The sequence below is a fragment of the Canariomyces notabilis genome (genome assembly GCF_033297395.1).
Source record: "Canariomyces notabilis strain CBS 508.74 unplaced genomic scaffold N656scaffold_3, whole genome shotgun sequence".
In the NCBI taxonomy this organism is placed as follows: domain Eukaryota; kingdom Fungi; phylum Ascomycota; class Sordariomycetes; order Sordariales; family Chaetomiaceae; genus Canariomyces; species Canariomyces notabilis.
The window spans coordinates 822,085-835,627 of NW_027041825.1; the positions used below are offsets into that span (position 1 = coordinate 822,085).

Genomic DNA, 13,543 nt, shown 5'->3' on the forward strand with positions numbered 1-13,543 from the left:
CCATCCCAAGATTTCTCTCCCGGATGTCTTGCTTCCCTCCCCCCTTTCCCCGTTCTCAGCTCGCGTTGCTGTTCACCCAAGCAGACGACGCTTGTCGAGTATTTCGAAGAGCCCAAGCAAAACTCCCCTGACATCCGTCTTTTCGTCCTACCTTATCTACCGTTCTATTTCCGGTTTGCCTGTCATCCAACTTTTGTTCCAGCTTGTGCTGCCTGACCGACTTTGGTGAGGTTGGTAGTGGTGGAGGCGGTCACACCTTTCCATTCGATCCGTGTCAACTTCCTGGCCTCCTGCAAAACCAGTCAACCCGCGCACTTTTCTCTCCATTTTGCGGTGCACGTTCGCGAATTTACTTAGCGGTCGCGCCCCCCCTCAACGCTCGCAATTCCATCCTGTCGCCTTGATTCTGGGATGATCACTGTCCTGCACTAATCATGGCGGCAATCATGGCGAACCATCACCCTTCCCCCCCGATGCAGAGGCAGATGCATCATGGACCACCAGGCCCCGCGCGACCGCCTCCTCCCCCGCAGTCCCTTGCAGCGGCGCGGCAGACCCTCATGCAATTGAACGAGGAGGTCTGGATCAATCTAGGTAATGCCCTCCATCCTAGCTCGCCATTGCCCACGGGCGTTTGTGACGGCGGCAGGATGCGCTAACTTCAGTGTAGGAGCCGTGTCAGAGCTTTTTGGTAGTCCCGACGATGCCATGATTGCATATCAGCATGCTCTCCGAGCCAATCCAAATTCTATTCCGGCTTTAAACGCCATGAGTCTGGTTCTGAGAAACCGCGAGGACTTCCCTAAGGCGGCAGAATACCTGAATGCCATTCTGAAGCTGGATGACAGAAACGGGGAGGCGTGGGGCAGCCTTGGTATGTATGCCGAGTGACCTTCTTGCGGACATCTGAGCTGATGGGGCGGCTCAGGACATTGTTATCTTATGATGGACGACCTGCAGCAAGCCTATAATGCCTATCAATCGGCCTTGTCCACCCTCCCGGATCCAAAAGTTGGTCACCCTCTCTCTCAACTTTGTTTTCTAGGATGCTGAGCAAGATAGGAACCCCGACTTTGGTACGGCATTGGAATCCTATATGACCGCTATGGGTCGTTAGAGCTCGCCGAAGATGCCTTCGCCCAGGTCATGCAAATGCAGCCAGACTTCGACAAAGCCCATGAGATATACTTCCGGTTGGGCATTATCTACAAGCAGCAGCAGAAATACAGCCGGTCTCTTGAGGTGCGTCGCCAACAATCGCTACTACAAGGGCAAGAATCTGACCCCTCCTTTAGTGCTTCAAGTACATTGTGAACTCACCTCCCACGCCACTCACCGAGGAGGACATCTGGTTCCAAATAGGCCATGTTCATGAGCAGCAAAAGGATGTATGTGCAGTTCTGATATGGTGTTGATGTGGTGATACTTACCCTCTTTGCAGTTCGAGAGTGCAAAGGCGGCGTACCACCGTGTGCTTGAGCGTGACCCCAACCATGCCAAGGTCCTCCAGCAGCTTGGCTGGCTGCATCACACTCAGAGCCAGAACTATGCCAGCCAAGAAAGAGCGATCGACTATCTGGAGAAGTCTGTGGCAGCTGGTAGGTGGTGATTAGTCTGAGAGCACAAAGCTCTTGTCTTGCTTGGACAGCGCAAGCCTCTAACACGTGGCAGATAACTCGGATGCGCAAAGCTGGTACCTCTTGGGGCGCTGCTACATGCAAATGCAGAAGTACCCCAAGGCCTACGAAGCCTATCAACAAGCTGTGTACCGTGATGGCCGGAATCCAACGTTTTGGTGCTCGATAGGTGTGCTTTACTACCAGATCAATCAGTACCGTGACGCGCTCGATGCGTACTCACGCGCCATCCGCCTCAACCCCTACATTTCCGAGGTTTGGTATGACCTTGGCACCTTGGTAAGTCCGTGCAAAGCAGCTCCTGCATCATGTTTTGCTAGATAGGTTGCTGACTGTGAACCTCCCTAGTATGAGTCATGCAACAACCAAATCGCGGATGCCCTCGACGCCTACCAGCGTGCCGCTGAGCTGGATCCTACAAATCCCCACATCAAGACACGGCTGCAGTTGCTGCGAAACGGACAAGCAAATGGCGCTCCACCGGGACAGGCGCCGATGCCGACTGACGTTAATCCTCACGCGTACCAGGCTGCCGGTACAGTTGGCCCTCCTGGACCGCAGTGGGCCGGCTCAGGTCCCCCGCCGCAGTCCCAGCCTCCTCAGGCAATGCTCAATGGCAACGGGCCGGGCCCCGGTCCGAATGGCTGGGGAGGCAGGATCTCCGACATTAACCCTCCTCCTCAGCCGCCCAACCCTTACGCTACGGAGCGCGAGCCCTTTCGTGGGCAGCCTCCCCCTGGCCAGCGACAGCCCAGCCCGCAACCTGAACAGCGAATGAGACCATACCCTGAAGCGAACAGGCTGCCGGAGCAGCACAGACGCGGGCCATCGCCTCCGCCTCAAGCGCACTACACGGCGCCTCCACCGCCTCCTCCTCCCCAACAATCTCAGCAGCCTCCGCAAGTGTCACAGCCACCGCCGAGAGTTCGGAATCCGAACTACGGTGGCCACACACCCGCTCCAGTAATGCAGCCGGGCTCGGCTCCCGGCCCCAGCGGGAACGCATCGAACCCGCTGATGCCGTACCGCACGAGCAGCCCTAGGAATGATGGAAGACCCCCCATGCATGACAACCGAATGCCATCGCCGAAATCGGCCTATCCGCAGCATCAACCACCGTATCCAACCCATCCCGATCAAGCTGGCCCCAGCGGCCCGGAGTCAGGCGTTCCGCTTCCTCCTCAGCCAGGCATGCACGCAGATGCCGCGCTACATCGGGAGCATGACGGGCGTCCGCCGTCGGTTGGGCCCAAGAGGATGCGTGAGTGGGAAGACGACCGGGATGCAAAAAAACCCACCACAGAGGAGGCGAGGGCCCGCATGGATGACATCCGCCATCGCCGCCCGTCCACTCCACCTCGCCTCGAGCCATATCGCCGGAATTCTTCCGAGATCCGCCGCTTTGACGACCGACGCATGGAGGATCCACGACGGCTTGAGGAACAGCGTCGAGCCGAGGAGATGCGCCGTGTCGACGAACATCGCCATGGCGGTGACGGTTACCATCCTTCGGAAGCAGCCCACCACCCGCCGTCGCACTCAATGCCAACCCACTTGCCACCGATGCAGCAGGGTCCGGCACCTCTTCAAGGTTCTATGCACGAAGGACCGGGTCCTCAGGCCGGCCCTGTTCCGAAAGAGTACCAGTCCGGGCCCGATGAGAGGAGAATGGATCATTCCGCAGGCCATGCTGCGATAATGGGCGAGCCCGAGCGGGCTGCTCGGAAGGTGGAGTTTGACGAAGACTACGATGACAGCGGCGAGGAAGACAAGAAGGCAGGTGTTGTCTCTGGTCCCGCATCAGGCCCAAGCTCTGCCTCGGAGATGAAAAACGCAACACCCACCAGTGCCGGTATCAACGGCATCATGGGGCAGAAGGTGGACGGGAATTAGGTCCTGGGGGTAGGATTAAAGGTGTGAACCATTTTAACTTTCTAGGCAGCCACAACGGCAACCACAGTCCCTTTGGTTCTTGCGGCAACGTTTACTCACGCAAATCTTGTCTCTAGATCTGGCCGTCACGGTTGGCTGGTTGATGTGCGCTTTTTGTTTTTCTTTCCCTATCGCTCTTCGTTGACTTCTTCAGTAAGTGAGGTGTGTGGGATTTGAGGAGAGTTGGTAGCAAAGGATTGTCGCATCCCGCCTGGATGCCAGGGCGGTAATGTACATGTTTGAGGGGTGCGACGCCAGGTTCAGGGCATCGATCATTTGGAGTGCTCCGAAAACCCCTATGTGTCTGAAGCGGCGGTGGGCGGCTATCATCAGGGATTTCACGTTGCGATTGTCTTAAAGGTTACGCACATAGCTCGTTACAAAGGTGGATTCTTTCGTATAGAAGCTCGTTATACACATGTCGTTATACACGTCCATTTGGGTGGCCTTCAACGACCTTTCCCTTGTCTGAATAGGTCGTTCTCAAGTAGACAATTGAGTCAGGCATTGCAACGAGGGCCCGTTGGGAAGACTGTATCGCACTATACACCATTACTTCTTGCTAAACTGGCAATGGGCTGTAACACGAGGGCGTAACTTTAGAAATCTGATTTTGTCGGTTGCGAAAGGTGTCAAAGGTCAACTTGTTGGTCAATCTGTGTCACTGTCAACTTGATCCTCGCATCCGTACTAGCATTTAGGCACAAAAGTCACGGGACTGACCCACACATTGCCTAGTTACCGTATCTTTCAGTGTCCACAATTCACATTGACTCTTGGCGGGACCAGCCTCAAGGGCCTGATTCTGCTCAGGCTGCGCAGGTGAAGGGCCAGCAGGTGAGTGACTTCTAATGGGTGAGTCAGAGAGCGAATGTACCGATTAGGGCGACTTGGCGGGCAAGGGTACATCACTTTAGCAACCTGAATTGTTGATGCGAAAATCACCTGCGCAGCCTGCAGGATGCTCAGAAACCAGCATCCTACAGGCTGCTGAGACGAGGGGGGGAAACCGCGAAAATGGGCCCACCATTTGCCATTTTCGGGAGATCCAAGGATGGTATCCACAATGGTACATTGCAAACATGGGTCGTCGAAGACCCACTGTTAAGGACATTTTGTACTCACGGCTGATTGGTCGCATTGATGGAAAACTGGGGCGCCGAGACTTCACCTGCTGGCAGTTTACCTGCGCAGCCTGAGCAGAATCAGGCCCCAACTCTCAGTCTCAACTCTCAAGCCGTTAGGGCTCCGCTGCGATTGGCCCGAGCGCTAGCTCTATCTCACACAAAAATTCACCAAATTCCCAGAAGCTTTTTTTCCCTTCGCGACCGGATCTGGGGGAATCTTTGCATCACAACACCACGCCAATTTCGCGGACGTCTGCAATCATGTCTCACCGAAGTGAGTGCTTCTCTACATTCTGCCCACTGATTTGGTTCATCTTGCAAGATCAGGCCGGCTAGTCTTCTGTGGCATGCGCCATTCCAGGCGGAATTCTTCGATCGAGCGATATTGAACCACGGAGCGACCAATGCTGACCGATCACAGAGTACGAGGCCCCTCGCCATGGCTCTCTGGCGTACCTGCCGCGGAAGCGCGCTGCTCGTCACAGGGGCAAGGTTAAGTCGTAAGTGACAGCGTTGTGATATCTACTTTTTGAATGTGGATGGACAGAGAGCTGATTGCATGTTCACCGCAGCTTTCCCAAGGACGACCCCAAGAAACCCGTCCACCTGACCGCCGCGATGGGCTACAAGGCCGGCATGACCACGATCGTCCGCGACCTCGACCGCCCCGGAGCGAAGGCGCACAAGAAGGAGGTTGTGGAGGCTGTGACAATCATTGATACCCCACCTGTACGCGCAACTCAGCCCGCTTGGCTCATTTTGTGTCAATGGCTAACATCTTTCGCAGATGATAGTTGTGGGTCTGGTTGGTGTAAGTCATTGCTGTCCAGCCGAGGATGAAGAGGGGCCCGATTCTCTAACACCACATAGTACATTGAGACCCCTCGTGGCCTGCGCTCCCTGACCACTGTCTGGGCTGAGCACCTGAGCGACGAGGTTAAGCGCCGCTTCTACAAGAACTGGTACAAGAGCAAGAAGAAGGCCTTCACCAAATACGCCAAGAAGCACTCTGAGAATAACGGCGCATCCATCACCCGCGAGCTCGAGCGCATCAAGAAGTACTGCACCGTCGTCCGCGTCCTGGCTCACACCCAGATCCGCAAGACGCCCCTCAAGCAGAAGAAGGCGCACCTCATGGAGATTCAGATCAACGGCGGTTCGGTCGCTGACAAGGTCGAATTCGGCCACGGTCTCTTCGAGAAGCCCGTCTCTATCGATTCCATCTTCGAGAAGGATGAGATGATCGATGTCATCGCCGTCACCAAGGGTCACGGCTTCGTCGGCGTCACTGCCAGATGGGGCACCAAGAAGCTGCCGCGCAAGACTCACAAGGGTCTTCGCAAGGTTGCTTGTATCGGTGCTTGGCATCCGTCCCACGTCCAGTGGACTGTTGCCCGTGCTGGTCAGATGGGTTACCACCACCGTACCTCGGTCAATCACAAGATTTACCGCATTGGTAGCGGCGAGGCGGACGACAATGCTGCCACTGAGGTCGATGTCACCAAAAAGAAGATTACTCCGTAAGTTCTGGTTGTGGCGAAAGTATCACGGGTCTGATTCGCTAACTGAATACAGCATGGGTGGCTTCGTGCGCTATGGCGAGGTCAACAACGACTTTGTCATGGTCAAGGGCTCCGTGCCCGGCGTCAAGAAGCGGGTCATGACTCTTCGCAAGTCCATGTTCACGCACACCTCAAGGAAGGCCCTGGAGAAGGTGGAGCTCAAATGGATCGATACCTCTTCCGAGTTTGGTCACGGTGCTTTCCAAACCCCGGCAGAGAAGAAGCAGTACCAGGGTACTCTCAAGAAGGATCTGGCTGTCAGCTCATAAGACTGAGCCGGTTTCTCTTCTTTGTTTTTTTCAGTTTGCAATGGCATTGGTGTCACGGGGTTTCTCGTTGCTCTTTGGGTCGGGGTACGGAATTCTACCTAGCATTTTCAGTCTAGCAGAGGCTGCATAAGAGGAATGGGAAAATGAACCAATTGCCATTGACTTATTGCCGTTGTGTGAATACGAATGCCGCATCTAGACCATTGAGGTCTTGTCCTGTACAAGTGGTGGAGCCTCACTCAGTTCCAGAGTGGAGCTGCCCAATTGAGAGCTTGGAAGGCTGTCCAACGAATCTTTTGTGCGGTGCGGTTACATCATCGCACTAAACCCAACCTTCCAACATGGTTGTGACTCTTCGCAGAGGTCTCCGTCCGTCCATCTTTCCGTTTCGTCCTCCCAAGCCAACTGCAGACGCAATTCCCCATACGTTTTCTCTATTCCAGAGTACCTTTACCCGCAGAAAGCCCTCGTCAAAACCTGTCGGTCGCTGTTCAGCGAACCTGCACTCTTTACCGTTTCTCCAACAGTCGCGATCAAGACCGACATTGCTGCTAGCCTACCGACCGACCAGGCCAACGGACGCAAGCATAGCTTCGACCATACGATCTTGTATTGGTTACCTTTCGTCCGCCCGTACACTTGTCACCACCACCGCTGCCAAGGACGACAACAGCAACAAGAACAACACGATTAATAATATTGATCCTAGAAATAGGAATACCGCGATGGCTTCGGACGAGGACTACATGGCCTTCCTGAACAAGGCAAACCAGGACCCTTCAGAGGGAGTCAACCCAGCCTCCGCCCAGGCCCAGGGAAAGCCGGTGTTCAGGACAAGACAGGAGGGCGTTGAGGTGCCGGCGCTGCTGGACAGGCTGGCTAAGCACGGCGACGCGTTCTATATGAGCGATGCAGATGAACCATTTGAGGCGGTCGCGCTGGCGTGGGATGAAGACGGGAAGGGGTTGCCTGATGAAGGTGGGTTTTCATTTTCCCCCTTTTGTCTGGTTGTCTGATTTAGGAAAGGAGCGTATTGTGTTCGATGGCTGACCTTTTCGGGTACAGAGGAGTTTGCCGAGCTGATTGGGCACTGGGATCCGAAGAACGCAGAGGTTGAGATTCTGGACCCCGTCGACTGGGATTCGAGCGGGATGTATGGGGAGGTTATTGACGCGGTTAGGGAAGCTGGGCAGGGGAACGATGTGAGGGTGTACAGAGTCGCTAGGGGAGGGTTCAGGGCCGAGTATTGGGTCGTTACGACGGAGGGGACGGGGAAAGGGGCAAAGTTGGTTGGGATGAAGGCGTTGGCGGTGGAAAGTTGAGCAGCCCCGGCTTGCTGTCTGCGTCGCGATGGTGAGGGGACTGCGAGCGAGTTCAGTACATAGCTGTCTTTGTCACGAACTACCTATGTTTTGGGGTTTATTCGCCCCCAGTCTGTTTGGTTTCGGGTAAGACAGCTGTCCAGCTTCTCCACCAACTGCCCATCTAGTGCCTCTAGGCGTTGAGGCAGGCCCATAAACGATGATACTGGGGAAGCTACCGGTAGACCGTATCCCCAAAGAAGCTAAAACTGCGCGTGACTGAGTCTGGAGTCCTATGTACTGACTGAAGACAACAAGGCTGTAACGAAGCTAGGCGTGGGAGCGTGTAACCCTATGCTTGACCCGCCTTGGGTTGAGCGACCCAGGGGAATAACCTTATCGTCGAAGATAGTCGGCTGTACGGCATCTGTACAATACATGTACTGTAACAATGAAGAGCGTACAAGCTGGACAGAGATTTCAACCAATGGTCTCACTTCCCATCACGTCTTCTCTTTCAGCAATATATTTCACTGGTGTTGGATCTTACCAATCAACCTGTCAGTTGCGACTCGGGCCCAGATATGGGGTGATGACCCAGAACTCTGCAAGCATCTTCAAGCTAAAAACATGGAGCATTCCAGCTTGTGATCGCCGCTTTTCTGATTTTTGACAGGGTCCGTGGGGAATTTTCCCTGCAAATCCCCACGTACCCTGCAAGTTTACGTTGACGTCTGTCGATACAATCATACAACCCCGCACCGTTATAAACGGCTTTGGAACGCCCGCAATTGTGTTGCCCCTCGCCTCCGCTATTGTAGTGTACCGTATATCAAACCGGCTCCCGGGGCAATGAAATGGTACGGTATGTATTCGTCCGATTGGAAAGCACGAGGCCTCCGAAAGAAGAACGGTCGGTTCTCGCCGATTTGAACTCTCTTCCTCACCAGTCACTGACGGTGCCAACACATTTTTGGTTGCGATAGTCCCTGAACAGACGACACCCCCCAAGCCATTGCATCGAACAACATTACTACCGCCTCTGGTGTATACTGGCCGCACAGAAGTCAGTCGCAGGCGGGATCCCGAGATCCCGAAATTTAGATTTTGGGACGCGAAGCGACAGTAATGGATTCCAGCCGCCATGCGGTGCCTGCCGGGAATGGGAATGAACCATCCCACGAGCCTCAGGATGGGCAGCCAACGCCTGAGACCGAGACCAGCGCATCAGGACTCGAGAACCTGCCGTCACCCTCGGAGGCGGCAGAATCCAAGACGTCCAACTGGACACCTGCGTCGGCTGCCGGCTCAGCCGCTTCAACCGCAGGGCTTGCTTCCTGCAGCGCATCCTCGGATGGCCAGCTAGGCCATGAGGCGAAGCCCCTCCCGGAAGACCGAGTTTTCCCCATCCGCTCCGTCATTGCCGGCAACCTGGGCAGGACTTCTAGCGAAGACGGTCACTCGCTCCGGAAAGTGACCCTGTCTGAGGGCTTCAAGGCTGCATTGGAGACCAGGTCCATGTCGGGGATGAAAGCTGGAAACGTTGCGGCTCTGGCCCCCAACACGTCATGGCCAGCAACGACAGCTCAACCCGGCCGCACGAGCGCCGCATCTGGCTCCCGGTCTAGCATCCAGGCTGATGCGGAGAGGCATGGAACCGTACAGCGGGTAGCTGCCATCATCGGAGAGCAGTCGGGCGACGGCTCGGAATCCGAAGACAAAGACGAGACCCAGGACCCACAGGCTGCCAACGAGGATTCACCGGAGCGCGATGCAGCTTCCGGCTCCCCATCACAGGACCATTACACCTTCCGCTTCAAGCATGTCATAACTGATGAAGGCCATGCCGTCATCACGGGCCGAGATGGGACCATGCAGAGGTGTGAAGACGAGCCGATACACGCCCCTGGCGCCATCCAGGCATTCGGCTTGATGGTGGTCATACAACAGGAACCGGATGGCCGGTTTTTGGTCCGGTACGTTAGTGAGAATTCCAAGAGGATAATAGGATACAGCCCGCAGGACCTATTCCGCCTCGACGACTTCCTAGGCATCTTGACCGAGGAGCAGGCCGAAATTTTGTTGGACCATATTGACTTCATCAAGGATGAAGATGCGGATCCATCCACCAATGGGCCCGACGTTTTTGCCCTGTCCATCCGACCCCCAGGGAAGCCGCGGTCTGTCAAGCTTTGGTGCGCCCTCCACATCCACCCAACGCGGCCGGACCTTATCTTGTGCGAATTTGAGCTGGCCGACGACCGCGAATATCCCCTTCGGCCGCCTGATGAAGAGCTGCCTGATAATCCCGAGGATACCCTCCGCCTGAACCCAACCACCGAGGAACTTATCGAAAGCACAGAGGTTCTGAGCAGGCCTCTCAGGGTTCTGCGCAATGCCCGCAAGAAAACAAGCGAGGCGGGTGCCGTTCAAGTCTTTGACATCATGTCCCAGGTCCAAGAGCAGCTTGCAAATGCACCGAGCCTGGAGAAGCTGCTCAAGATCGCTGTTGGCATCATCAAGGAGCTGACGGGCTTTCACCGGGTCATGATATACCAGTTTGATTCTTCTTACAATGGCAAGGTGGTCACTGAGCTCGTCGACCCTGCGCAGACAAGGGATCTTTACATGGGATTGAATTTTCCGGCCTCTGATATCCCGCAGCAAGCTCGCAACCTGTACAAGCTTAACAAGGTACGCGTCCTGTATGACCGGGATCTTGAGACGGCCAGGATTGTGTGCCGGACCAAGGAGGAACTGGAGCCACCGCTGGACATGACACACGCCTATCTCCGCGCCATCAGCCCGATTCATTTGAAATATCTCGAGAACATGGCTGTCCGATCCTCCATGTCTATCTCCATCAATGCCTTTGGCGACCTCTGGGGCCTTGCAGCATGTCACTCGTACGGTCCTAGGGGGATGCGGGTATCCTTCCCCGTCAGGAAGATGTGTCGACTCGTCGGTGAAACCGTGGCGAGGAACATTGAGCGCCTGTCGTATACGGCCCGGCTAGACGCCCGCAAGCTTCTCAACGCGGTACCTGGCGACAAAAACCCGTCGGGGTGCATCGCGGCCTCATCGGACGATTTGTTGAAGCTCTTTCGTGCTGATTTTGGTATGCTATCGATTGGAGAAGAAGCCAAGGTGCTCGGCAAAGTCGAGCGATCCCAGGAGGCGTTGGCCATCGTGGAGTATCTGCGGCTTGCCCGGTTTAAGTCCGTCTTCGCTACCCAGGATGTTGCGGCTCAGTTTCCGGACTTGCATTACCCACCAGGGTTCTCAGTTATCGCTGGCTTGCTCTACGTCCCACTGAGCGTCGACGGCGAGGATTTCATAGTGTTCTTTCGCAAGGGACAAGTCATGGAGGTAAAGTGGGGTGGGAATCCTTACGAGAAGACCATTCAGGAAGGGACCGTAGGGTACCTTGAGCCTAGGAAGAGTTTCAAAACCTGGTGCGAGACGGTTGTGGGAAAATGTCGTGAGTGGTCTGAAGAGCAGGTCGAAAGCGCGGCGGTGCTTTGCCTGGTTTACGGAAAGTTCATCGAGGTTTGGAGACAGAAACAAGCTGCACTAAAGAGTAGCCGACTGACCCGGCTGCTCCTCGAGAATTCGGCACACGAGGTTCGTACGCCACTGAATGCCATCATCAATTACCTGGAGATTGCACTTGAGGGGACCCTCGACCAGGAGACCAGGGACAACCTGGCGAGGTCGCACTCGGCCTCACAATCCCTCGTTTGCGTTATCAACGACCTGCTAGACCTCACCAAGACCGAGAAAGGCCTAGAATTGGTCAAGGGTGACATATTTGACTTGTCCGCGTGCATTCGGGAGGCAACCGAACCATTTGAGAGCAATGCTAGACGAAAGGGACTTGGGTATGAAGTGGTTGAGCATCCAGGGTTTCCACGACACGTGATTGGGGACCAACGCCGGGTAAGGCAAGTGGTTACAAACCTGGTTGCAAACGCTGTGGCGTATACCTCGGCAGGCTTCGTCAAAGTCGAGCTATACGTGGTTGAGGTGCAAGGTTGTCGGATTCGCCTAGAGATTGTGGTCCAGGACACGGGAAAGGGCATGAGCGATACTCAGGTGGATGCATTGTTCAGGGAGCTTGAGCAGGTCAGTATGGAGCCGGATATGGAGGTCCAATCATCCGACGAGCAAGCGGCAGGCAAAGAGCGCCATGGCAAGACGCTCGGGTTGGGCCTGGCGATGGTCGCAAGGATCCTGCGGAACATGGACGGTCAACTACGCCTGAAATCTGAGGAGGGGAAGGGCTCCAGATTCGTCATCCAATTGCCCTTTGACCTCCCCGAGGAGGCCGGTGACCCGACAACTGCGGACAAAGAAGGCCTTTCTCACGAGCGGACCACGAGTCCAGGAGTAGCAGCACAAGTGGCGGCAATATCACCAGAGCCCCATGAAGGAGAGGTTACGCTGGTTGACAGCGCTTCATGTTCTGCCGGCACTGGGTCACCGTCGTTGCGCCGGAGTCTTGGTGATATCCTAGTGGCTACGGATCAGGATGGTGCCAAGGCCGCCGTGGGCAATGGTGGAATTTCAGTCGACGTTATTCCGGGTTCTCTTACTATCTCGGGGCTTAGACCGGCAGGTGACGCCCAGCAAAGTCACTGCTCGCAGCCCTCGGAAAGTGAGCCGGGTGCCGGGAGTCATGGGCCGCTGGACAGCATCGGAGTCGAACCCAATAAGCCGCCTCCCGAAACCCCCGAGATCAGAGACTTAGGCCATCGCAAGGAGTTCGTCAAGCCGATACCGATACCTGACAACAAAGATGACCCACAAATTCCGCAGCACATCTCAGGGGTTGAAGCGGAAGACAAGCCTGCCATGAAGGAGCAGGCAGCGTCCGCACCTGACGGTCACGAAACAGAGCCGGTCAAACTGCAGGTGCTTATTGCAGAAGACGACCCAATCAACATGAAGCTATTGCGCAAAAGGCTGGAAAAAGCTGGGCATAAAGTGTCGCATGCCTTGAACGGCGACGAGTGCGCAACCATGTACAAGGAGAATCCACAGGATTCTGATGTCATCTTGATGGATATGCAGGTAAGCTGGACCATCTAGTCAGTCTATGCTACGGGTGCTAACGAAACGGTAACGACGCAGATGCCCATCATGGATGGCCTTACCAGCACGAAGGTCATCAGGTCATTTGAGCAGTCCGGTGGCCCGCCGGGATTATCTCAAGTCCAGTCTAATCATAAACATAACCGCATCCCCATCTTCGCCGTGTCAGCTTCGCTTGTGGAGAAAGACAAGGACATGTACGTCGACGCGGGCTTTGACGGCTGGATCCTCAAGCCCATCAATTTCCAGCGCCTGGAGATGCTGCTGCGGGGCATTACCGACGATGGCGCTAGAAACGAGGCGCTGTATGTACGCGGCCGGTGGGAAAAGGGAGGATGGTTTGAACCTCGAAGCGCCGAGGATGCTAAGTAGGCTCGCCCACATCGACAGAGGCCTGCATCGTTTTGAAAGCAAGGAAGGATTGAGAGGCTCCGCAAGAGGACATTTGGATGTGGCGGACTGCGTTGGACGATGACATGGTGGTATCAACATGGGATCAGAACCACCTGTAGTCTTGTCCTTGTCTTTTTTTCTGTCCAGGAAGCAAGGAGTGGGGTGTTGGATCATTTGGGGTTGGTTCTCTGTACGTGTACGCATTGTGCTTGGACATGGTCTTGAACC

General features: G+C 55.4%; 4 protein-coding genes across 4 annotated transcripts; all 4 read left to right on the plus strand.

Annotated features, from left to right (window-relative positions):
* Positions 1–446: 446 nt before the first annotated feature.
* Positions 447–3,530, plus strand: N656DRAFT_795416 (TPR-like protein; the record flags this gene model as incomplete). Its single annotated transcript, XM_064817408.1, has 8 exons — positions 447–594; positions 671–874; positions 929–1,011; positions 1,063–1,242; positions 1,296–1,388; positions 1,442–1,598; positions 1,672–1,916; positions 1,986–3,530. The coding sequence occupies 8 exons, from the start codon at positions 447–449 to the stop codon at positions 3,528–3,530; spliced, it is 2,655 nt and encodes an 884-aa protein (XP_064673279.1).
* A 1,427-nt stretch (positions 3,531–4,957) lies between these two features.
* On the plus strand, positions 4,958–6,527 carry N656DRAFT_787363 (uncharacterized protein; the record flags this gene model as incomplete). The annotated part of the gene is made up of 6 exons (XM_064816599.1): positions 4,958–4,970; positions 5,118–5,196; positions 5,269–5,425; positions 5,484–5,507; positions 5,567–6,216; positions 6,272–6,527. 6 exons carry the CDS (start codon positions 4,958–4,960, stop codon positions 6,525–6,527), a joined length of 1,179 nt encoding a protein of 392 aa, XP_064673280.1.
* A 725-nt stretch (positions 6,528–7,252) lies between these two features.
* On the plus strand, positions 7,253–7,849 carry N656DRAFT_702855 (uncharacterized protein; the record flags this gene model as incomplete). The annotated part of the gene is made up of 2 exons (XM_064811060.1): positions 7,253–7,505; positions 7,593–7,849. The coding sequence occupies 2 exons, from the start codon at positions 7,253–7,255 to the stop codon at positions 7,847–7,849; spliced, it is 510 nt and encodes a 169-aa protein (XP_064673281.1).
* Positions 7,850–8,956: 1,107 nt separating this feature from the next.
* N656DRAFT_702547 (uncharacterized protein) lies at positions 8,957–13,294 on the plus strand (the record flags this gene model as incomplete). Its single annotated transcript, XM_064811030.1, has 2 exons — positions 8,957–12,901; positions 12,962–13,294. 2 exons carry the CDS (start codon positions 8,957–8,959, stop codon positions 13,292–13,294), a joined length of 4,278 nt encoding a protein of 1,425 aa, XP_064673282.1.
* Positions 13,295–13,543: the final 249 nt, after the last annotated feature.